The sequence below is a fragment of the Mauremys reevesii genome, linkage group 16 (assembly GCF_016161935.1).
Source record: "Mauremys reevesii isolate NIE-2019 linkage group 16, ASM1616193v1, whole genome shotgun sequence".
Lineage (NCBI taxonomy): Eukaryota > Metazoa > Chordata > Testudines > Geoemydidae > Mauremys > Mauremys reevesii.
This window is the reverse complement of record NC_052638.1, coordinates 38,675,070-38,700,536: the sequence shown is the minus strand read 5'-3', so window position 1 is coordinate 38,700,536 and position 25,467 is coordinate 38,675,070. Positions and strand designations below refer to the sequence as shown.

Below are 25,467 nucleotides of genomic sequence, written 5' to 3'. Positions count from 1 at the left end.
CTAAAACTGGCAGCCTAAGTTGTGCTCTGGCGAGGCTGGATGGACTTAAACCTGCTTTGAAGAACTTAAAGCCTGTCTGGGAAATCCAGAGCGGCAATGCTTTGCACAGGTTTGGGGTTCCCATTCATTAACTCTGTGGCTCTGATGGCACAGAGCTAAAAGGTGCTATGTCCTTTTCCTGGTTCTGATACTGCTTCACTGTGTGATCTTGGACAAGGGGCTTAACGCTCTGCGCCTCCATTTTCCCATCTGTAAAATGGAGCTAATCACACACGGCTACCTTTGGGTAAAGTGAGGCTAAACTCCCTAATGCTGGTGAAATGTTTGGAGATCCTTGAAGGTGCAACAAGCTATATGTATGCGACATTGTATTGTTTTTATGCTGTGGATGAGTAATGCTTTGTGTCCTAGATATACTCACTCAACAAGCTCTTTCTGATGACTCCCTTCCTGTCCATGCCCCTGCAATCAAACCCTGTTAATGCAGCAAAACTTTCTAGAACAAAGAGTCGCCAGCAACATGGGTTATTTAAATCCACATATCATCTATCACTCTGTATTTCATTAACTTCAACTCAAACCTTCACCATCTGTTCCACCCTTGGTTATGAATGTGAGAAAACTGAACATGCTGCTTCACAGTTATAGCACTTAGAAATATGATGTGCATTCTAATGGCTTGTCTGTGCATCTTTACATGCAGGCTGTAACTGCTAGATAGTCAGTAATAACTGTCTTGTATTGATGTTTGTTTAGCTCTGAAGCCAGGGTTTGAGCGCCAGTTCCCTGCATGTGTGATCTATATAGTAACTATATCTCCAGCATGTAGGTTGGGTTCAACTCCTGCGAACCGCAGAAGCTTGCCTAACTCTGGGGGAGTATATGATGTACTGGGTTTGTGTGAATAAGTAACGTCACCTGCTAGGGCCTAGCCCACAACAAGGGCTGGATTTCACCTTTAGCTCTTGTGACAGAGCCCTGTGCATTGGTGCTAACAGATCAGTTGTTTAGGCCCAGCTCCTTGCAGATATTTAGGGCCAGACAAAGCACCTATGTGCTCCTAGTGACTTCCATAGGATTTGTGGGCGTTTAGTGCGATGCAGCTCACTCCCAAGAGTTAAACTAGAATCAGGATCATCCCTTATCCAGAAATTCAGGGAACAGTCCTAATTTTCTTGGGCCTCTTCCATGACTGTCGTATAGCACAATTTAAAGGATCACATTTATTTCAGGCTTTGCAATGCAACAACATTATGGCACAAGAACATTGCATCACACTTGGTGATACACTGTGATGCAGCAACATGACATCACTGTACATTGATGCAATGGCATGAGGTAAGGATTCAAATACAGAGATGTTGCAACTGGGTTATTTCATACTGTTGGACCAGTACAAGGGTTTGACAAGCCTACTGATAAAATGTATCAACAAGAGCTGCATGGACCTGCTCTTTTTTGCTGGGTGAATTTTCATGCAGGAACCTGATAATTATTTTGTCGTTTCTGAGGGTGCTGGGTTTTTATTGGGTGGAGGGAGGGTGGTTTGCAATGTTTCATGCATTTGATCAAGTCTTAGTCCTGCTGGGATTTCACTGTGACAAAATTTTACCTTGGAACAAATCACATTTCCCTGTTTATACCCTCTCCCGCCCAATGTGGAAATTTTGCCATTTCCCCAGAAACAATTTGCCAGTAAAGCAAGCTGCAAAAATCACCTTTCAATGTACTTGATACCTTGTGTAGAATGGGAGGCGGGGGGAATTCAAGGTACTAAAGGTGGTTGGTGGTGAGGGGGCAGTTCTTCTCATGGTGTGAATTTTCTTCCACACCTTTCTAACACTGCAGTGGTTCTGAACCAGCTCAGGTTCGCCTTGGCATCTGCTTTCTGAGTCAGGTTCAACAACACAAGTTTGTCTACTTACCGTACTGGATTTGAGCTCATCCCCATTTTCCTCTTCGGATTCTAGTGCAACAGGTAAGGATTTCTGTGGCGGGGAGAAGGTTAAGTCCCACCTTAATAGCCGGGGTTCTGCTTTGTCCCCGAACCTCAGATTTTCCAGTTTCTGCACTGTGGGCTCAGCAGAGGAAGCTGGCCTGAAATTCTCTTTGTTCTGGGACTTAGACCTCAGTCTCTGAACCCCAAAGCCCCGGTCTTCCCCACGGTGGTCCTCAGCCAGGCTCCTGCAGGGGCCTGCTTTACTATAGTGTCTTTTTTGGGTGTGAATCTCTTGCATATAAGAATCCATCCTCATGAGGGGTTTCATTTCCATCTCGTAATTGCTCAGCTTCTCCTCATCCAGCTCAAGCAACTTGGCACTCCCTGAGCTGTGGTTGTGGGATCGGTGGTGGGAAGTCCAAGAAACTGTGGCTGGGGAATCTGTCCACCTCTCTCTTTGCTTGTGGTTGGAGGCCATATGTTTGTGTCCTCCACTCCGGCCTCTGTAATCTTCAGGAATGGAGGCAGACCCCAAATGACTGCTGCGCAGGGTCCCACTTCTAACGCCACGTGTCCCGCCTGCTTTGTCTTCACTCCAGCTGTTGGGTCTCAAGTAGTCTCCACCTCGTCCCTCCAGCAACATCTGGATTTCCCCACCCCTCTCTTCGTCCACTGAGACCTGTCTGGAGAAATGGGCGCTCTTGGTCCTGCAGGTGGGGCCTAGCGGCGGGGTGGAGGAGGGGCTGGCAGGGAAGCTTTGCAGGGGGCTGTCGTCAGGAGTGAGGTCAGAAGGGGTGGTGCCTTTTCTGTACAGCTCTGGGCTTTCTTGCTGGAGCGGGGTCCCTGTGGAGAGGACCTCAATGTCGTCGCTTGAGTTCTGACGCTTTGGCCTCTGGCACTCGAGCCCTTTTAAATGAGAGGAGAGAGAGAGAGAGAGAGGGTAACTGCTATCCTGTGAGCATCACAGGGCCTTTCAGGGTAAAGAACAGGACTGACAGTATCCGACACCAGAGGTCAGGTCCGTGACAACAACCTTTTCCCTGCTCCTAGACCAACAGAATAGACTCTGCTGGTTTCAGACCGTGCCTGACACTACTCGCAGCATCTGAAGTGCTGCACATTACGAGGAGCTGGAGCCTGGCAGGGCAGGGAGCATGCAGACAGGCCCAACAGGCATCACCCATGTTCTGCAATGGCTCATGTCCTAGCCTGGTGTGGGACGAGGGAGTGCTGGGTGGGGCCCCGGGGTGATCTGCTAGGCATGTCAAAATACCTTCTTCGGCCTGGCAACTCACCGGTGATGGGCAGACTGGCACTCTAACAACACTGATGCTTTATCCTTGTTATCTTCCCTTTGAGGCCCTTAAGGCACCTGATCTACATGAATGAATTAAGCCTCACGGTCCCCTGTGGGGAAGGAAAGTAATACCCCTCCTCCCCCATTTCATAAATGGCAGAGAGAGGCCCCCAGGGCAAAGTGACAAAGAGTCCTGTGGCACCTTATAGACTAACAGAAGTATTTGAGCACAAGCTTTCATGGGTGAATACCCACTTCATCAGACGCAACGCTGTGGCTGGATCCCCAATCCTAGTCCTGTGCACTAGCCACATGGCCATTCTCTGCCCATGTCTCTGAGCATCTCATCCACAGGATGTACATGAACACCCCTTTCTCTTCCCTGCTACTGCACATCCAGCGGTGGGACTGAAATCCACTAGACTAGTGGGCTACCTGCCTGAATTGGTTTGACAATACATAGGTCATTTTTTGTCTGAAACTGGCAGGACTAGAGATGAACTTGAATCAAAACCCCAGATCCAAACAGCAAGGAACTTCGGGAAAGTTCAGAGCCGGATCTGAATTTAACGATTTCCCCGTCTCTATGATGGATCCAAACATCCCTGCACTTTGAGAGCATTAAGGTCAGGATTCAGAGCTGATCTTTACTCTGAAGGTAATCTAAAGTTGCAGGCTCCTGGAGCCAAATGTTGAGCTCCTGACTGAGGCAAGACTCTTATCAAGAACTGGTCCCCGGAACTGGCCCTAGTTTTTTCAAGGGCTGGGCAGTTATTGCGGACTTATAGGCAGGGCAGTAGTTCATGACTAGCATACTGTGCTTTCAAAGCAACGCACCACGGTGGCCCTGAGTGCCTAGGAGACATGAGACTCACTAGGATGAAATGCCTGTTCATGGTCCATGAGAATCCCTCTGTCTCCCTGTTATCGCTGAATCTAGTTTATGAGGAAGTAAGCAGAATGCACCCCTATGCCACCCCACACAGCATACCCTGAAAAGCGCATTTCTGCATGGCATCCGCATCCTACACACACCCGCATCAGCCTATCAGCATTCAGATTCCCTCCCCATTCCAAATTTTCAAGCCCTACTATTTTGCTGGTGGAAGGATGTGGTGTCTTTGATTTAAGATGTTCAGCTGAACCAGTTCTCTGGCCAGTTATATTAAAAATAATACTTTGTACTTACACCTAAGGATCTCAAAGCCCCTCACAAATTAGTTAATTCAGCCTCATAACTCCTCTGAAGTGCCCAGTTTTTATAATACCAGTTCTGCAGTAGGGGGAACTGAGACACAGAGTGGCTTGGCCAAGGTCATGCTGAATCAATGGCAGAACTAAGACTAGAACCCAGGTGTCCTGCCTCCCCATCTCCTGCTCTACCAATTTAACTTTGCTGCCTCCATTGTTTACAGACACATTTGCACACTGCTTGCTCTCCCAGTGGGCTTCTCAGAGAAACCAGCATCATCACACAGGACGGCAAGAGGGAAAATGTGACTTTGCCATGCTTGGGCTATGCTGGTGATTGCATTTTCCAACAGGACCTAGTCAAGGGTGTTGGGACAGCAAGATAAATTTCACGTCAGGCTGATTTCTCGGCTATGAAAGCAGCATTTTGTTAATCCCTTAACAAACACCTATGAGTCCAAGGAGGCAGTGAAAACAAAAAGTTCTTAATGCTTGTTTAACATAGCAAAAGCATATTTGTTCCCAGCTAAAGTCATGCTAAGTTACATGAAAGATTTGATATATATATATATTAACTTCCTGACACCCCTCAAATACACCTAATTGCAATTGCTATGGCTAGATGAGAAATGAGTCTCAAAAAGGAAGAATTCAATTTTCTTGCCTGGGTTTAAAAATAAACACTATGAAATGCCTGCTTTAATCTCTGCCTGATCCTGCTGGATAATTTGCTTTATGTCATCTTGTTCCTCCTCAAGCACATGAGAGATACTTTGGCTCAAGAAGGCAAGTCAGGAAAGAAATTATGGTCAGGAAATAGCGGAAGTCTGTTTGCTGTTTCTGAAGCAGTATGGAACCAGACTCAAGCCATCCCCCAGGTCAGGGGTAGGCAACCTATGGCACGTGTGCCGAAGGTGGCACACAAGCTGATTTTCAGTGGCACTCACACTGCCCAGGTCCTGGCCCCAGGTCTGGGGGGCTCTGCATTTTTATTTAAATGAAGCTTCTTAAACATTTTTAAAACCTTATTTACTTTACATACAAGAATAGTTTAGTTATATATTATAGACGTATAGAAAGAGACCTTCTAAAAACATTAAAATATATTACCGGCACGCGAAACCTTAAATTAGAGTGAATAAATGAAGACTCGGCACAGCACTTCTGAAAGGTTGCCGACACCTGCCCCAGATCCAAGTTGTCTCCCTGAAAGATGTCTCCAAGCAGAGGTCACTTCCAGAGCAGAATCTTTAGCCAGGTTTTTGGGAATATTAACCTGAGCCTGGATAAGTGATGTAGTATGTTAACATTTTATTGTAACTTTGTTCTAATAAAAAGTTAAAAAAAACAAAAACAAAAAAAGTGCAGTGTGAGTTCACCCGAACAAAAGGAAGGCACTCTGATTTCATAGCTTAGACTTGGCAGAAGAATCAAATGGTCTCTAGCTCAACTCAACGCAGTCTGTGAGCCCATGGTTCCCCTTTTAGCACAGACCTGGATCCACAACATACCCAGATCCAAATCTTGATGTTGTTGCTTAGAGATTATTATTATTATTTATTATTATTGCAATAGCACATAGAGGCCTCAACTGCAACTAGGGCTTGATTGTGCTAGGCGTTGTACGGACACAAAGTCAGAGACAGTCCCTACCTCAAAGAACTTGCAATCTAAATAGACAAGACAAAGGAAGGATCATTACAAGGGCTGGTTGAAAATTTTCTGTTGAAATCGGTTTTCAGTGGAAACCTGGGTTTTCGATTCAGTGACACCTTTTGTGAAAAGTGTCCACTTTCCACAGAAAATTGTTTTTTGTTGAAAAATGTTGGCTGAAAACTGAAGTATTTCAGCTGAAAATGGGAGCTGTAGTGCCTTAAAGGGGTTGCAGTTTGCTCCTCTTGCCCCCGTTCTCTTCTAGGGGCTGGGATCTCCCATAATGCACGATGAGCAGGGACTCTGTGATGCACAGCTTACCCCAGTGAAGAGGGGGGGAACCATGATGCATTATGGGAGATATAGTCAAGCTGGGGATCCCAGCCCTCCGAAGGGAACAGGGATAAGAGAAGTGAACTACAATTCCATGATCCCTGAAATAACTTTCACTGAAAGTTGCCAGCTCAAATTATCACTCCTGTTTGACATATGGGGAACTGAGGCACCAACAGATTTAAGTGACCACACAAGAAGGCCGTGCCAGAAATAGGAATTGGACCCAGGCCTCCTGAGTCCTAGTCCAGGGGATTAACCTCTCTTTGATATCCTTCCTTCTTACTCTGTCTCATGAGAATTCAGTGAGAATTTGCTTGAGTTAAAACTGAGCAGGGAGCTCTGGGTTGACTTCGTATGCAGTGAGAGTGAGGATGTACATCTCACACAGGAGTCCCTGCAGACTGCTGTTAGGAATTGTCAGACTGGATGAGAGTGAAGGTCCATCTAATCCAGGATCCTGTTGCTGAGATGCGCCAGCACCAGATGCTTTGAAGAAGGTGTAAGAACCCTGCAGTAGCAGGTAGGTCTCATCCTAGTCTCTCATAGTTAGACATTGGCTTAAGCCCTGAAGCGGGAGATTTACTGTTCCTCCCAGAATGTTTGTTTATTAATTATTCCAACTCTGGATATTCTCGTTGTCTGTATAAATATCCAGCCCCTTTTTGAATCATGCTAAGTTCTCAGCCTCGACAATTTGCTGTGGCGGTTAGTTCCACAGACTAGTAATGTGTTAAGTGAAAAAGTATTTCCTTTTATCAATTTTGCATTTGCTACTTTTTAATTTAGTTGAATCTCCCCTTGTTGCCCTCCAAAGGGTGCAGCTCCTGGGAAGAGTCAGCCTGGGCATCTCCCTCACCAAACTGAACTTACTATGGGTGCATCTACAGTATAGAAATTGGATTCCTCCACTTCAGCAACAGAGGTCAGTCTGGGTGTGTGGAGTGAGCTTTTACCCTAACCTCTTTGTTCTTCCTGACTAAACTCTAAAGCCCCCTCCCCCAGCAGGTGCTTCTTGAACATCCTTTTCTAGCGAAAGCTTAAAACAAGGGGCAAGATTTTCAGAAGAACCCAGAATCCAGCAGCTCCCTTGGTGCTCAGTGGAGGAGTGGGGGATGGGAATTCCCCAATGTTCTCCAGGAGAGTCAAGGGTGGGAATTCCCCAATGTTCTCAAAGGGGGGTAAGGAGGAGGCTGGAATTCCTCATTGTTCTGAAGTGGGGGGGGGGGGGGGGTTGGGAATGGGAATTCCCCATTGCCCTCAAGGGAGGGAGGGGGTGGGAATGGGAATTCCCCATTGTTCTCACGGAGAGCCGCTGAGTGCTAAGCACTTTTTAAATATTTGTCCCAAGTAAGTTTCCTTTGAGAGCCTTACTTCTTCTTTGATCTTTCAAGGACAGGCAATCAGTGTGGCAGAAAGATGTAATCTTGGGCCTTCTTAGACCTTGAGCTTGTACCCACCTCAGTCTGCCAAGCCACTGGGCCCACTCCCCTCCTCCACCTCCCTCCCCTGCAAAGTGTCCAGATTAATTTGTTTAGGTTTGGGGGTTATCTGGCCAAGTCTAAATAGTGTTCTCCATATTGCACATCCAAGTTGCCTGGTTATTGCCGCCTCTTGTGGGAGGTTTAGGTAGCCTTGAAACTTCCTTGTAAAGTTGGAGGTCCATTTGGGAAATCCATGCCTGCTGCATTGGGGTAAATTGTGATTTTCACCCTGTGACGGGGTCGACTAGGTGTGGAGGCCCTTTGCTGGAGCCCTCACAGTCCTATGCCACCCAGTCCCACAACAGAGTAGCAGAGAAGTCCTCCAGGCAGACTAGAGTGGCTGCAGAGAAGCAACCAATCAGAGTGGCTACTAGAGCAACCAATCAGAGGCCGGAAGGCCATGTAAAAGTCAAGCAGGCAGAGAGACAGTGTAGTTCCTGCCTGGAGCTTGAAGAGGGAGGACCAGGTGCATTGTTGGCTGGCTGAATGAGCAACAGGCCCGTGGACAGGTCAGTGCGGGCAGGCTGAGCCTGCGGGACTGAGCACAGAACCTGGCCGGATCAGCTGAGGGCACTGAGGTGGGCCCAGCTGCTCTGGTTGCAGACTGAGCCCAGGGAGGGCTGCTGAAAGGACACCGGCTGTGGGTACCAAGATGGGCCCCGACTGGATTACTGAACGAGGCAGGGCCTCTGGGAGGAAGTCTTAGAGCTATGGCCCCATACCAGGGCTGGGGAAAAAACCCGAGACTGTACCCCAGTGAATGCAGCTCAGCCAGAGGCTCGGTTCTCGCTCGAAAGAACTGTGATTGCAGTCACTATCGGCCAGAGAAGGGGGTGCTTGCGAGAGGCAGGTGTGGACCTTGTTACACGTCCCCAGAGCTGTAATGCTTTACTAGATGATGTACGCAATACAGCTGGAGCCAGAGAGGTCTTTGTGCCCCGTGTTACTCTGTTACACAGCATATTGACTCAGCAATCTCTTCCTGCTGACTCCTTCCAAACTATTTCAATGGCGCAAAACCCTATTACCCCAGCAGATCTCTTGCTAGAGCAAAGCATTGCCAACAGCATGGGTTATTTAAATCTGCATATCCACTCTTCTGCATTAGCTTCAACCCAAACCTTCACTGTCTGCTTCACGCTCAGCTATGAACATGAGAAAACCCAAATGTGCTATGGCACCTATAAATCTTTAACCTGGCCCTGCACATTTTTACTCTGTGGGTAGTCCTATTGACTCCACGGGAATTATTCCTGTGAGAAAGGCTTTGCCAGGTTGAGTGATGGCCTTAAAGGATTGTCCACCGATGGAAAAACTATGCAAGAGACGCTTATTAAGTAACCTCCCATCTTAAGAGACGTCCTTAATATACATTTTACTGTATTGAATATAATTCTGCTGCCCTTTTATTAGCTCAGTTAAGCCACTGCTCTTTCTCAGTACCTTGATTAGTGGTTTAAGACAGGTCTCATTTCTTAGTATGGTATTCTCCTCTTTAGCCCTTATGTAATAGCCAGCATGCCAGATGGATGCACTTTGTGTCAATATTAACCCACCACCCGGGGTAAAGGCATTCAGTTCTTCTCTGAAATACGGATGTTGCCTTTAAAAGAAACTTGACAGCAGCGTGATACAATCTTGCCTGCTTGCAGCATCCAAGAATGTTCAACAATTATTATAAGCTAAAATTAGCAGTGGAGCATGTGGTATTCCTGGAAGAACCACTGTGAAATTGCAGAAGAGAACACACAACATTCATGTCTGGATTTCAACATGCTAGCGGATTTGAAGCATCCTTGATATCTAAAGCCAATGAGCAAAGCACTGAAATGTGCTATGGCCACCTCCTGTCAGGTGACGCTGAACCCTTTGGTTGTTGCAGTTTCAGCAGAGCGGTTATGGGTCCTGGAGAGGCCAGGCCTTGATGAAGGGAGGTTGGCAAGGGGGCAGTGTGGCATAACCTTGTACTGCCATTGTCTGGGCTGTACCTGTTCTAGGAATACAGTGGGATCAGACTGAGACTTGGAATCCCCGGGTTCATTTCCTATCTCTGCCACATACTTCCTATGTGACTCTGGGCAAGTCACTTAGGCCTAGATCCTCCAAGATATTTAGGCTCCTGATTTCAATGGAAGGGGGCTGGGAGGATAAATCTAGGAGGTGTATAGGTACCATTGTGATGAGACATGCATACAAGGCTGTCTGCCTGGCACCTTTGACCAGCATTGCTTTCACTTTTTAATAAAATGATGTTCTCCGCAGTTCCTAATGGTTGCTGATCAAGTATCCTGAGGGATGCTAGCTACACTGAAAGGAATTCCACCGTGAGGACTGAATGCTGGCCTACAAGAATAATAAAGGGCATTTCACCTCTAGTTCACTAGCTCAGCCATAGCTGGCCTAGATCAGGGAGGTATAATAAAGCCCTGCGTAGTCTGAGTCTTAGCACTAGCCAGGTCCCTCACAACTTCCAGTAACAGCAGAGAGAGCCATGGGGCGATGGAAGAGACCACCAAACAGCCGGGGTGGGGGCGCATGCTGTTGGGTGGAGACAGGGCACCCCTCCTGCGCAGGCTGCAGGGATGTATTTGTTTAACATTCTGTGATACTTTACAGAGCTTTAACTAGACAGGAGCCTGCGGCCTCCTGTCTCAAGGAAGCGCCACGGCATGTTCTAGGCTGCTGTAGCAGGCTGCGTGCCCGCCTGTCAAGCGCCTGTGTCTGACTGGAGGACACTGCAGTTAAGTTGCGTTAGATCAAGTCACATGCTGGGACTTCACAGTCCTGAGAGGTGGCCAGGTGTCCTGCCGCACCTGCAATGCAGTGCGCAGCAGCTGGGCTTTCAGGGAGAGGGAGGGGTGAGCGAGGGACCCGGTTCCCGCACCAATGCCTGGAGGCAGAAGTGAGCAGTTGGTGCCATTTCACAGCCTTGTCTCTGGAGGTTTCACAGCCCGGGAATATCCCCTTCACTTCCATGTCTCTTTACATCAATACATCTGGTGAGAGGCTAACCTTGGGTGGCTGTCAAGGGGGGGAACTTGCCCCCCCCAGGTGCATCTTAATCCCAAATTCTAGGGCTTCCCCCAGCCCCAGTTGTGTCCTCTCTGTCACCTAAACCAAACCCTTCATCCATGCCCAGATCATCCCCTGTATTGGCTATTGCCTCGTCCTTGGCTCTGGCATCCCCATAGCCTCCTCCAGTTCATTCAAAACCCAGCTGTTGAGATCATCTCCCAGCATGTCACTGTCTCCCCCCTGCCCTGAATCCCTCCACTGGCTCCTCCTCTTCCCACCGTGTCTAGCTCAGGTTTCTTGCCCTCGTCCTGGGCCCCTCTCTGTTTATCTCCTCTTGTGGCTCATTGAGTTGCCCCTGCCCAGCCTCCCCGACCCCCTCATCTGCTTCACCCACAAGCCTCTTGGCACCTTCTTTCCCACCACTGCTGAAATGTTGACTATCCTCCCCCAGCTGCTCTGTCCTTCAAATCACTTCCCAGAGCCACTGCTCCTGTGGCGTCTGCAGCTACCGATGGACCTGTATGACATTTTCATCATCACCCTTATCTCCCTTTCCTCCGTCCCTTCTCCTGTTTGTCATGGTCACTTGTCACATCTCGTTCCACGGTGGACTGTAAGCTCTTCGGGGCAGGGCCCCCATTTTCCTATGTGCCTGTGCAGAACCCTTCACTTCAAGGTCCTGATTGGTTCATTTGATGCTGCCACAATACAGCAATACCCAACCTACCCAGCTAACAATTGCCACAATTTGCTTTCCCATAGAAACGGTCTTATTCCATGCCAGCTCTCCTCCCCAGCCCTATATAGCACCCCCATGAGACAACTGCAGCCTGCCAGTCTCCCATCCACTCACCTGCTAGGGACCTTTGCTGCAATTTCCCCTCTTCCCCCAAGCCAGCTGCTTCATTCTGACCCCACAGCTGTTCCTACATCACACCACGACACTGTGACCTCACATTCCTATGGGTGCCTGAAAAAAGCAAGGCACGGCTCTAGTGTTGGGTTAAGTGACAGTGATTTTGGACTTTTAAGGGAAAGAAGAGGGGAAATGTAGGAAGAGGAAATCAGGCTAGCTGTAGAAAGGGGAGGGAAGCCTTTTACAGATATATTTTGTTTTGTATTTTAAAAGTTCAGTTCAGACAATAACAAATAATATCACCTGTTTCTGTAGAACTTTTCGCCCTAAAGGATCCCAAAGCCCTTGGCAAATAGAGGGATCACTGCACCACTGGAATGCATCCACCTCTGAGGTAGAATGTGGCAACTGTTTCACAGTGGCTTTGTTACATGACACATTACACAAACAGCTGAGGACAGGAAGTGGAGTAGAATGCCAGGTCCCTCTGGAAGTGCAGGGGGACTTTTCTGGAGGTAGAATGTGATGTAAGTTAGAAGTAAGCCAGGGCACTGCCTGCCCTGTTCTTTCAAAAAGGGCAGTGGGCTCTTTAATGAGCACTCCTGTAAGGGACCTTCCATTTTACTATTTTTCCAATATTACAGGGCCAAGGAACCCTACCAACATCGCCTCCTGCTCCTGCAGCACCTGGCTTTCTCTTGAGGCCTCCCATCCAACGCCTGACTCCACTCAACTCGTGAATGCTGACAAGTTCACACCTGGAGGTTACAGAGCTGCAGGTAGGAGAAATAGCCGGACTAAGGTACACAGTCCTGGCTTTTATCTGCAAGAATTGTTCAGCAGGCACTTCCAGGTTTCATGCCACGTCTTGGTTGGGGCGTTTTTTTTTTTTCATGTGTTCTAAGTGGAAACTCTCACACACACACACACACACACACACACACACACACACACACAAAAACCCCAGCACAAATCAAACAGCAGATCCTTGCCGAGAAACTAATAAAAAAATGTATTACCTAAAAAGTCTTTTTTTCAAGAGGCAATGTTAAAAAGGAACCGTCTCTTGGCAATAGGAGATGTAGATACTGAATATCTCAGGGTTGAAAAAGCCCCTGGGAGTGGGAAGACCTGTTAAAAAGCTCAGGTCTCTGATATCCGAATTGCAGCTCTGAAAGGAAGTGATAACCCGGAGGGATATTTCAGACAGATCCGCATTTGCTTGCAAAACAGACACGGTCCCTTTACTGAGTTTTCTTGTTTACGTTATAAGCGGTTCTGCCCACAGTGCGAGCCCCTCTCTGGCTAGCAAAGGGAAATACACCACGGTAAATATTCAGGGTGCAGGAATGAGTGCGTGTGTGTCAGGGTGGGTCTGGCCCATAACCCCAGCACATAGGACTGGAAGGGACCTCTTAGGTCCTCCAATCAAGGCCCTGCTATCCCAGGCAACCCTCTTATTTAATCCCACTCATGAATGTGTCAAGCTCCATCTTAAAACTAGTTTGGTGGTTTGCCCCCACTCCTCCTGTTGGAAGGATGATCCAGAACCTCACTCCTCTGATGGATAGAAAGGGAGACAAGATCCAGAACCCATCTTACTAATGGACTAAAACTAAACACATTCTGATTTTTGGGACAGTTCAGATCTAGATCCACATTTCAAACCCCACCTCCCACATTCAGGGGCCTTCATATGAGCTCATTACAGACATGCAGCTTGGCATCCATAATTAAGGTCCAGAGGGTTATTTCATGCTCCTCGCCATTTGGAAGTGCATGGAATGTACAGGATGGATACAGGGAGTGGGGTACAGATGTCAAGGATGCTGGCTTGACAGCTTGTAAACCTAGGGTAATGGGAGAGGTTCCTGAAAAGATAGAGAGGAAAATGATCAGGAATGTTTCAGGGCAAAGACAGACAGACAGATGCACACACATGCAGTAGGAACAAAGGAACTACAGTGAGGAGTGAATGATACAATGCCTGCTGTACTTAAGTGCGGAGCAGATGCCGAATGCCAGCCCCATCCTACAAACTACAAATGTGCCTGAGCCAAACACACTGCTGTAAATCTGACAGATAAACCATGGTGAGGAGGGGTGGTTTCTTGACAGCAGGAAAAGAAAGCCTTTGAACTTGAAAAGCAGTGACAGCGAGGAGACCAGGAGTAGAGTCTCAGAGCAGCCAGCCAACACTTGGAGGGGAAAAAATTCTTACACCTCTAGGGTTAAGTTCTCATAACTGGGCCATTCTGGAAACAGTCTGCAGCTCTCCAACCATGGATTCCCTCCCCTCCCCCAGAGTAGGAAGCGACGGCCAGCAAATCCCTTGTCCTGCGCTGCTTCCCGCAGCCCCCATTGGCCTGGAACGGCGAACCGTGGCCAGTGGGAGCCGCGATTGGCCGAACCTGCGGACCCGGCAGGTAAACAAACCATCCCGGCCCGCCAGGGAGCTTACCCTACACAAGCGGCCGCCCCAGTTTGAGAACCACTGCCTTATGGGGAACTCTGAAAATGACGATAGGGCTTTTAAATCCTCCATTCGAATTTAGTAGAGAACTATATCCCTGTCTAACAGATGGCCCACCCCTTTAACGTCAGTCAGCCCTGTGCAGTTAGCCCTGCCCTGCTACACCTGGGCAGGGTGGGACTTAAAAGGAAGCCCAGCAGTGGCGAGCTGGCTAAAGAGAGGAGCAGATGGTGGTGAGAGGGTCAGAGGCAAGCACAAGCTAGGCAGAGAGAGGTGTGTGGAGGACTCCAGGCAGGAAAACCTGGGAAGGGTTGCTTGTAAGAGTGCAAACCCCAAGGGGCTGAGGGGAGGATGAAAAGGACAGGATGTAAACTGAGTCCAAAGTGTGCTCAGAGGAGTGCTTGGATTAGAGAAGGGAAAACAGCCCCCTGTGGAAGAGGAGCTGGGCCTTGCTGGAGACTGGGGCAAAGAGTTTGTGTTTTGTTTTTGAAATTGGATACCCTGGAAGGGGTGGATTTTTGTTAATGTCTTAGTTGGACAGCCAAGTCATTGTGGGGAAAGTGAGGCAGGGATGCTGCAGGGCCACCTCAGGCCATGGGGGAAAAGGGACTCTGGAGCTGCTTGGGGAAGGGAAGGGATAGCTCAGTGGTTTGAGCATTGGCCTACTAAACCCAGGGTTGTGAGTTCAATCCTTGAGGGGGCCATTTAGGGATCTGGGACAAAAATCTGTCTGGGGATTGGTCCTGCTTTGAGCAGCGGGTTGGACTAGATGACCTCCTGAGGTCCCTGCCAACCCTGATATTCTATGATTCTACATGGGTTGGCTATGGTTATTATCTCTATAAAAGGGACACAGCCAACCTGAAATGTATCTATTTTAAAAAGTAGTAAAAATCACTATCCAAGACCCCTGACAACTTTTGTGGGCTTACAACCCCATTTGCCTGCTTTTAAAAATGTCTCTGTCTCCCTTGTTGCTGTGTGAAATAACAGGGGGGAACTGACAGAGTGACTAAAGAAACAGCCTATGTACAAATGCACAGCGTGACCACATTAAAAATACAGAAAATATTTTCTCTCTCTAATTTCTTTTGGTTAGTTATTTGAGAGGTTAGCAGTAACAAGAGCAGGTGGGAACATTTTCAGGCAGCACTGTGATTTAAGTTGATGGTGCCCCTTTAAATTCAATTGGGGTTCTATAGAAATTACTCTAGAGGCCTTAATTTCTATAGAATTTTCCATAAGGAGTGCATTAAGCTAATGCTTAGCCCCAAAGCAGTGGAGAAATCTCAGATCTGGGCACCTTAATGGGTATGTCTATATAACCCTTGGGTTATGTAACATTTCCATTGTCACCCTGCCCTCAACCAGCAAGCATCATGCCTGTGAATGTATTTCCATCCTCAGCTGGAAAAGTCCTCTGGGGTCATCTCTAGTCCATCTTCCTGCCATGCAAGGATTTGCACTATACACTAATCTTTGAAATGTTTTATGTAATGTCCATCTAATAGACTGATGCATAATAACAATGGGCAGGGCTTTCTGGGGCCATCTAAGGTAGCCAAATACGTGATCTCAAGGAGGGCTCATCCGGGCGGTTTCCCTGCAGAAAGGGACTGTGGCTGTTGATTGTTACTAGTATAATGACAAGGATAATATCTTACATATGTATGGTGTAGCTCATGCTTAAGCATGCCGAAGGAGTCACAAATTTTACCTAGTGTGGGCAAAAGACACTCTCAGTGTAACTCTATGGAGTCAGTGGAATCACACGAGGGATGAATTCAGCTTTGTCTCTCTAGATGAGAATTGTGTCAAGTACCAGTGAAATGCAGCCACCTCTTGGGTGGCACAGGTAAGCTGTTCTACAGCTTGCAGCAACAATACCTGATGGGAAGTGAAGATGAGTCTCACATCCAACTGAAACAATGTGAGAACATAGGAACACTTAGGAAAACATATGTACCCAAATTTGAATTTGGCCAGGATACAACAATTAGCCGTCCCAATGCTTATGAAAAGAACCATTGATCTTTGATGACTACAACAAGTGAATGGAACATGTTGTCCTAAAGATGGCACAACCCCTTAATGCCACACTGGGGCACTGACTCAGGGAGACTAGCAACAACGTAATGAGTCACCAACATCAGACACTGAAGTGATTAGAATGGATGAGTAACCTCCGATTGAAGAGCTTGAGAAAAACTGGTGGTAGCAGCCTTCTAATGAGAGTGCAGTCTGCTAAAATTTTTGAATAATACCATTCACATATGTTAATTAATGCAGTTTAGTCTTAGATCTTCCCAACTACCCCCACTTATACCTGTCCCCTTCTACTCTCTGGTGCACATGCACACACACTTGAAGGGAATGATCTGCCTCAGGAACGTTTGTGGCCTAATACAGCCCTGCCTGGCTTTACTTTTATTTTGGGCTTGGCTTTGCTTTTCCATGAACCTTACATGAGAGTTTTAAAAAGTGAAATTTGGTTACTGTGTCAGTATTTTGTCAATGTCACTTCTACTACTTAATGCTGACTAAGTTTGTATATATTTTGGCTAGTTTGGGGGCCCTTGAAGATTATTGGGGTGGGGACAAGCTTTCTCTTCCCCCCCCTGTAGCTCCAGGCTGCCCTGCCTCCGAAAAGCCCCACAATGCCCCTATGCATTGTACCATTCGACACATGCGCACGCACACACAATGAAGTCATCCTGGGAGACCGGCCGGTTTGGCAGCACAGACTGACCGTTTTCCCTGTGTTGGAAGGAAGGCGAAAACTCTTTGGCAGTGATCCTGGCAATCCGAGCTTCCTCCTGAGCTTTCTGCGCTGCTGTCACAGCCGCATCTGCTTTAGCCCTCGAGTGGGAAGTCCTGCAAGCGAATGAGAGACAGACTAATTAGGTATCTCAGTTATTCAAGTGGGAAAGAGGCGTCATTCGAAGAGCTGCAGCAGTAGCAATGATCACTGCCGTCCTAGCTCAGAGCCCCCCTCTCCCCACACCCTCACCTCGACTAGTTACCTAGCTAAACACAGAGCTTTTCTTCTGGTCTAGGCATCAGCCCTGCTGGTGTCCGGTGTCCAGTGCCCTGCTGGTGTCCACTGTTCTTGAACCTGTTTCTGCAAGAGGGACCTCACATGGCAAACGGATCAGCCCCGTTTGGAGCTACAAAAGCCACACTTCAATGGGAACCTCTCCCCATTAGACAGCCCCTACTGTAACCCTTTGTCAGGGTTTTGCTGTGGCACTTGTTCGCAGCAAAGGAATTAGTCTAGTTGAAAATAGTGGGTATTAAATGTGCCCTAAGAACTCGGTCCTTTGAAGTACTGAGGAACTCCAGGCTATGACAAGGGCCTTCAGCTTGCCCGGAAAAGATGGGCACGCTCAGCCTCTCCAGGAGCCACTCAGTGCTTGCCACTCCTGAAACAGAAGGGCTGAGAAACAGACAATCAACTGGCTAATGAGCATTCTGAGTAGTAACCCAACCAAAACGCCTTAATCTCCGAATCGGAACTCGTGGGTCACCTCAGCTGGTGCAGAATTATCCCCTGCAGTCACTAGTTAGAAAACGGGTGCTTTCTGTGGAAAACTTTGACTTTTGAGCAAAAGGTTATCAGCTGAAAACTTGTAGTGGAAAAGCCAAAGTTTCAATTGGAAATTCCACCATGGTGCTTCGTCGGAGTTTCACAAAATGACGTATTTCATCAAACACAAATCTCCACCGAAAGACAGTTGACAATGAGTTTTCAACCAGTCCTATCTCCTGTACCTTTTTATAAGTCGTTATCAATCCATGTTTTTAGAGTCCCAAGTCCTGGACATAACGCCCCTTTCCTTGAGGGACTTTTCTACTGACTAATTGTTCATGCAGTGTTCTCAGTAGCCTACATTTTTCTTAATTTCATCCCATTGCTCGGAGTTGCTTGTCCTTCTGCAATCCCTCCTTGTCCTTGATGTATGCGTCCTTTGACTAATGGTAAACAATTATCCTACACCCCCCAGCCAAGCTATAGATGTACCCTTACAAAATGCTAGTGCCTAGACACTAGGGTAAAGGGAGCACTAGCAATAGACTGACTCTTCCCCACACCCCAATCAGTCCCTCCAGCTCCTTCAATCATTTTTGTTGCTGATCTCTCAATTCCCTCTAAGTTTTCCAAATCTATTTCACTGCAAGTGCCCAGAACTGAGTGCAGTGCTCTGAGAAACTCCTATACGTGGAAAATAAGAATGGCAATAGGATACATTCTACACAATATAGTTTAAAAAAGAAGTACTAAGTGTACCCAAAACAAATGTAGGGTTTTTTTGTGTGTGGTCAGTTATTTGAGTCCAGGTTAGAAAGTACCATTATTATGATTTAGTTGGGGATTGGTCCTGCTTTGAGCAGAGGGTTGGACTAGATGACCTCCTGAGGTCCCTTCCAACCCTGATATTCTATGATTCTATGCACCTACATCTGCAGTCATTCTGTAACAACAGGGTACTGTGTAATCATATCAGCACAATGCATAACTGCAGGAAGCAGTAATGACCTGTCACTTGTTGACACGTTCTGTTTCTTTCACAAGTGGCGGGTTTATATAAATTGGCTCCGCTGTAGCAGCTGATGGAATTGATATGACTAGTTCCTAAAGAGTTATTTAAGGTGGCAGTGTGAGAGTAGTGGATATGACACTGATATAGGGAGACCAGATGTCCCGATTATTATCAAGACCAGCCCGATACCAGGGGCTTAGTCTTCTATACACACTATAGCGCCCCCCCCACTCTCCCCCCCCCCCCCAAAAAAAAACTCCTGATGCATGGATGGGATCACTGTGGCCAGTTCCTTAAGGGCTATTTTCCACAGATTCATAAATTAAAAGGCAAGAAGGGACCACCGTTGTCTGGTCTGACAGGCATAGGACTTCCCTGAGCTAATTCCTGTTTGAACTAGTGCATAGATTGTTTAAAAAAGAAAAGAAAATCCAGTCTTGATTTTAAAACTCTCTGTAATGGAGAATCCACCATAACCCTTGGTAAACAGTGAGGGTAATTAGCCATTGGAACAAACTTGCGGTTATTTCCAGTCTGAATTTGTATAGCTTCAACTTCCACCCACTGGATCTTCTTGGACCTTTTGTCTGCTATATGGAAGAGCCCATTGTCACAATTTTGTACCCTGTGTAGGTGCTTATAGATTGTGATCAAGGCACCCATTAACCTTCTCTTTGTTTGAGTGCCTTGGATCTATCAGTATAAGGTATGTACTCCAATCCTCAGGGCATTCTTGTCGCTCTTCTCTGAACTCTCTCCAGTTTAAGGCGCTGCAGTCGCAGTAGTTCTGATAATATGCATATGGCCAGTTCCCATACAGTTTCTCCAATATATAAACTCCTTTTTAAAAGTGCTGTAGAAGAAAACAAACGTTCTTGGCCTTTGGAAGAATGATTAAAACACTTGCTTTGACTAGTGCAGCACTTTACACTCTGCCTCCTATAACATTCTCCAGAGAGCAAGCAAGACACCCAAAGAATGAGTCTGATTTTGGTGACGGTTAGTGATGGTGCATGAAACAGACAGCGGACAGTTTGACTTCATCAGCTAGTTTGACCTCAGGGTGCAAGGAGGCAAAAACAATGCAATCAACTGAGTAAAGATGACACAGACAGAATGTGTGCAAAGATCACCAACGTTCTGCTTTCCCTTCCAAAGGAATTGCGCCAGAGGAGCTCAGAGTGCAGAGCTCAGCAGATGCTGGGCTCCTGTCTGTCTCAGAGCTCAACATTGGCAATATTGCCATTTTTAACTCCACACACAGCCCAATTCAGCAGGGCCCTGCCAGCGGAGGTCTCGCTCCAGAAACTGCAGGGCACAATGAGCAGGCTTTCTTCTTCGCTGGTGCCAGGCTTTAGAAAGGAAGCTGTCTCCAGGCCGTGCCCAGCCACCTGCTAGAAAACTAGAACTCAGCATGAATCCAGTTCAGCCCACTGGAGAAATTCAGAGTTCAAAAACATGCAAAATATATAATCACCCCCTATTTGGATGGGTCCCTTTGGGATTTCATACGTGCCTATCGCTAGGCTTGGAAGAATTAGCTTTTTCTCAGTAAATGTTGCTAAACAGTGATTTTGCTGTACACACACAAACTGAGAAAAAACATTTCCGTCTATACTAATAGATAGTGACAGGAAAATTAAGAAAAATGCTACTTGAGAACTTATCCTTAAATCAGACTCAATATTTACTTTGTCTATTTTGACATGTGATGTTGACAAGTAGTGTTTTAATCATTATAAGGCTTTAACTGTTTGAATTGCAATGTCTACTGCCACTAAATATTGTCTGACCGCCCCATAATTTCCTGCAACTGTGAAATTTAAATTTAAAAAGCTAAAATATAAGCCTCAAGATTAGCTGCTAAATTCACAACAAATAAAAATTCTATATCTAGCTTATAGTCAGGGCACTGGTGAGCTCTGGTAGCTGCCTGGGTGGGGAAACGCTGAGGTGCCATTGTCTGATATAAGTGGCGGTGGTGGTTCATTTGGTGCTTTTCTGTCTGTGGCAGTACTGAACCAGTGCTCCATAATGTCCTGGTCCAGAAGTGAGGACTGAGCTTCTGGAGGACCACCCCAAACACCTCCACTTTGCATTCCAATTGCAAGGTGCGCCTCTTGAATAAAAACACACAGCACATCATCCTCAAAAGTATCCACACAGGCTCTCCCTGGAGAAGGTACGACACGTGCCAGAGGCTTGTGTAAACCAAACCCCTGAGACTAAGAGCGCATCTCCATTGTGATAAAAACCCCACAGCACCAAGCCACAGAGCCCAGGTCAGCTGACTTGGGCTTAGGCTGCAGGGTTAAAAATTGCTGTGTAGATGTTGAGACTGGAGCCTGGGCTCTGAGACTCTCCCCCTCAGAGGGGTCTCAGACCCCAGGTGCCAGGCCAAGCCTGGATGTCTACACTGCAATTTAATAGTCTCGCAGCCTGAGCCCTGCAAGCCCAAGTCAGCTAACTTGGGCTCTGAGACTCAGTGCCATGGATTTTTTTTTATCAGTGTAGACGTACCTCAAGAGTCTCCTAGAATTGTAGGACTGGAAGGGAACTCAAGAGGTCATCTAGCCCAGTCCCCTGCACTCATGGCAGTGGTAGATGAAGTGTACAGTGTGCCTATCGGGTGGTTTACATTTGGGATCCCTTTGGAACGACATATAAATATATCAACTACACTATTATGTGAGAAAATAAGGACTAGGGACCAGTCTTTGATGGTAAGTGAAATTAATCGTTTTCACTTTTATTATTACAGTACTGACTCGATTCCATGATCAGGACCCTGTTGTGCTAGGCACTGTACTCATAACCTATGTACATATTGGTCCCGGCGCAAAAGAGCTACCATATAAGTAACAGACCTATAGCATACATAGGGCTGGATCATCAGCTGATCCAAATTCATACACTTCCACAAAGGATCTGTTTCAATTCACGTTGGCTGAGGATCGGCCTCATAGCCGATTCTCATATCGCACTGAGGGCTGATGGTGCGTGGCCAGCCTTGGGATATAATGCCCATAGTTGCACTGACAACTGGAGGTTGGTTTTCAGTCCAAGATGCAATAGTTTTCCTGATGCCCTAAAACCTTAGCTGCTATTTATTAATCATATTTATTTATTAAATCATTATTAGTTCTATAGCACCAACTGTGAGCTAGCCACTGTTCACACAAGTCTGAAGACATGGCCATTCCCTCAAAGACATTGTAGGGCAGATGTGATGCTACCAAAGGAAAATGATTCAGCCAGGAAGTTTAGGAGGGCACTTGTTCGTTCCATTATATTTGTCCAGAGTGTTGATGTTCTTTATATATATATATATATATATATATATATATATATACTCGCCTCTCTTCTAACTCTTCTTAGAGGTGAGGACTAAGGTTTGTAGAATGCCTGCCCACCTGCCACACATAATTGTCAATATACAGTTTGCGGCTCTGTTGCATCTCTTGAGAGAACTGTTGCACTTTACTTACAGATGTTTTCAGAGCACATGCTGCTTTATTGTTTGTCCCCTGAATCTTTTGAGATTTAAACCCCCCCAAAAGGCCTCTCCTCTTGTCCTGCTGTTGTGCCCTTCATAATTGTCTAAATTAGGAGAGGGTAGTTTTACAAAGCAGTAAATTAAAGGTGGGATCGAGCGCCTGTGAGGACCTAATTTGGGCCTTGGTCTTGCTTCCATTCATTCTTCGCAATCACACCTATATTGTTTTCAAGCACACACCCAGGCAGAACAGTAGGTTTAAATAACATTACATTGTGTCTGCAGTTAGCTGCTGCCAGGGAATGCAGTCTTGGACCAGTGCTGCATGATGCCCATTGATGTCAGAGCTCTCGGGAACTCCCATTCACTCCAAGGGGACCCCACAGAATGGCAGGGAAGACTCATGGAGGACTGCAGACTTGGGGTTCTGCTTGGTGCACCTGGGTTGGGGTGCAGAGGTGGCAATATGGTACATTTCTGCTCCCTTGACCCTACAGACCAAATCAGTGCCAGTCAAAGTGGACACTGAGGGCACATCTACACTGCAATTAAAAACCTGCAACTGGCCCATGCCAGCTGGCTTAGGCTTGGGCTGTGGGCATTTAATTGCCGTGTAAACACTCAGGATGCAGCCCGGGCTCTAGGACCCTGCAAGGTGGGAGGGCTGCAGCCTGAGCCTGAATGTCTACACTGTAATTAACCAGCCCCTTAGCTCAAGTCTCAGGAGCTTGAGTCAGCTGGCACGGGCCAGCCACAGGTGTCTAACTGTAGACATACATTGGGATGCTCTAACGCCAGCTGGAAAGCCCGCTCAAGACTGCCACCAGCCAGGATCCCAAGTGCACAGTGTGCTCCAGCTATTCCCCTGACATGCCCCACAACACCCCCTTCATAGAAGAGGGGATGGAGAATGGGTGGCATAGAACCAGCTACACCAGCATTATGTCACTGCGGGATTCCCCTCTATCAGGGAAATCGCAGGTCCAGGGGCTCAGCCTGGGCTGAAGACCTGGCCCCTCTGTGGTAACCTGCACTGCTTTGCCCTGAGGATTTGGGTGGGAGAATGCAGCACAGCCTGGTCCCCCTTACACCCCTCTCACCCACTGGGCTGGACCACTGCAGAACCCCCTATGGGAAGAAGGGCAGCACTCCCCTCTTCTGTACACCACTCCCCCTTCAGAGATCCACATGCTCAGGCTTCCCTCTCTTCATGGAAGAGGATGGGAATGTCTGGCCATGAGGGTTGGATACAAGACCCACCAAAGTCAATAGGAGTTTGCCCATTGAGTACAATGAGCTTTGGATCATACCTTGAGTGTGGGCATCAGGGGCGGGCCTGAGGCAGCTGTGGTTGCTCAGCCGCTTTTGGGATTTGGCCCAGGTAAAGTAAAAATAAATTATATTAATTAAGTGATCTCCATTATAAAATATACCCAATTCCCGCAAAGCGGATACAATGCACACTGCTGCGCAGAGGCGTGGGTGGGCTTAATTGTTTGTAATGAGCTCTAAGATGCTTGGAAGGAAGGCAGCATTGAAGCGAGAAGTAGAATTATGATGATCCATACATTGCATAATAAAATACATAAGTATACCCAAATCAGTGCAAGTAATCCAGTTAGTGCTAGCGTGAGTTTCTCAGGCACTATATTTAACAGCTGTCTCCTTTATATATGAATGCTGTCTATTGCGTGCACTAGATCTTAATTCCCCAGTTAATTGCTTGATTTTTATTTCCTTGTAAAGCAGGTCCTCCTACATCACACACACACACACACACACACACACACACATTTTAATTGCTCTTCTCCTGCCTCATGTGGCTGAGTCTAACTTTAAGTAACCTGGGGCTAGCTGTGTGTAAAAAGATGAGCTCTGTATATATTACAAAGAACACATGGTCCCCAGCTGAACAGCAAAGCGGCAGTTTCAGCGTCGTGTTCAGCTGTTTTGTGAATGGGACTCACTGAGTTACAAGACTGCATCGACTTTGGAATGTGCTCTGGAATAGCTGTACTGCCACCCTGTAACCTCCTAGAAACCACTGTAAAAATAAGGTTTAATCTTTCCCTTTGGTATAAGCTTAACTCTAACAGCAGCTTCTGTGTTGGGCTGGAGCTGCTGGTATCAGGTATGCAGGGAATTGTGTTTAAAAATAAAAGATTGGGGACAGATCTAAGTGTGGGATGGGGTAGCTGAGTGAGAAAGAAAGGGAGGTGGGGGGGGGGGCAGAAAAGGTCATATAAATGGACAGAGATGAAAATATAGAAATTCCTAACCATGAATAGCTCCTGTTTATTCATATCTTTAACTCTGATCAGAAAGCTGCTGATCAAGCACATAGCTAAGTTATGTGACCACGTGTTCCAATGAGGGCTGGCTCCCATTGCTCTTCCTCCTCCATTTGTTATCCCAACTTGCGGCCTCTTCTTCCTGCTCAGTCCCGAAGTTCTTCTGGACAGGGTCTGTCTCTTAGTAGGTTTTCAGACAGTGCCAAGTCTGACTTCTGTTGGGCCCCCAAGGTGCTACTATAATATTAACTTGCCAAAAAATAAGATACACTGTAGTAATGGCTCCAAATATCAAAGCTAATTGTAGAGTATCAGGCCATTAGTCTGTAGTACGGATGTTTGCTGGGGCAGAGCTGGCAAGGGCAGCTGGGGTTGGAGGTCAAGGTCATCCCGCATCTGAACGCTCACAATTGGGTGGAGTGATAGCTCTAGTTTGGTTGAGGCAGACAGGGGAGCCAAATTTGGGGCTGGTTCTGATTCTTCTTCCCTCTCCATCTCCTTCCTCCCTGAAACCTTATCCCTGATTACTGGGCAACTTGTCAAATTGGAAGGCAGAACTGGCAGGGGGGAAAATACCAACCAAACAGATTTTGGTAGCTCTTTTCAGATCTGTTGCGATTTGGCCAACGCTAACGAGGGGGAAGGGATACTAACTAAGAATGGACTGTAACGCCAAGCTTATCTGCTCTGTCTAAGCTATAAGAAGATGGAATAAACTAATTTGAAAGGAAGAGTCTGGTTTTCAGGAATGCCAACAGGTCAGTCAGGGCTTTCTTTGGGGAAAGAGCCATTCAAGATATTGTTTATATATCTGAAACTCGGCCCTGGCTTTGTGTGAAAGGATTAGGGCCTCTGCAAGCCTAGGCTGATTTTATAGCAGATCTGGGGCAATTCATGG

The 25,467-nt window shown here is 47.0% G+C and overlaps 1 protein-coding gene and 1 long non-coding RNA gene across 5 annotated transcripts in view; one reads left to right on the top strand and one right to left on the bottom strand.

Moving 5' to 3' along the window:
* The window catches only part of JPH3 (junctophilin 3), a 118,862-nt gene that overhangs the window by 10,201 nt on the left and 83,194 nt on the right, over positions 1 to 25,467 (bottom strand). The window contains exons 3-4 of the mRNA XM_039503138.1: positions 16,991 to 17,115; positions 1,926 to 2,845 (exon numbers count right to left, since the gene is read on the bottom strand). Coding sequence (XP_039359072.1) covers positions 1,926 to 2,845; positions 16,991 to 17,115 — 1,045 coding nt within the window. The remainder of the gene's footprint in view (positions 1 to 1,925; positions 2,846 to 16,990; positions 17,116 to 25,467) is intronic.
* The window catches only part of LOC120384438, a 134,916-nt gene continuing 110,839 nt past the window's right edge, over positions 1,391 to 25,467 (top strand). For 2 of the 4 annotated variants that reach the window (XR_005588881.1, XR_005588883.1), the window contains exons 1-5: positions 1,391 to 1,465; positions 1,863 to 1,978; positions 6,805 to 6,936; positions 7,231 to 7,338; positions 12,413 to 12,547. This is a non-coding gene — a long non-coding RNA (uncharacterized LOC120384438). Of the gene's footprint in view, positions 1,466 to 1,848; positions 1,979 to 6,804; positions 6,937 to 7,230; positions 7,339 to 12,412; positions 12,548 to 25,467 lie in introns of all 4 variants that reach the window. The other 2 variants (XR_005588882.1, XR_005588884.1) reach the window with 2 other exon arrangements.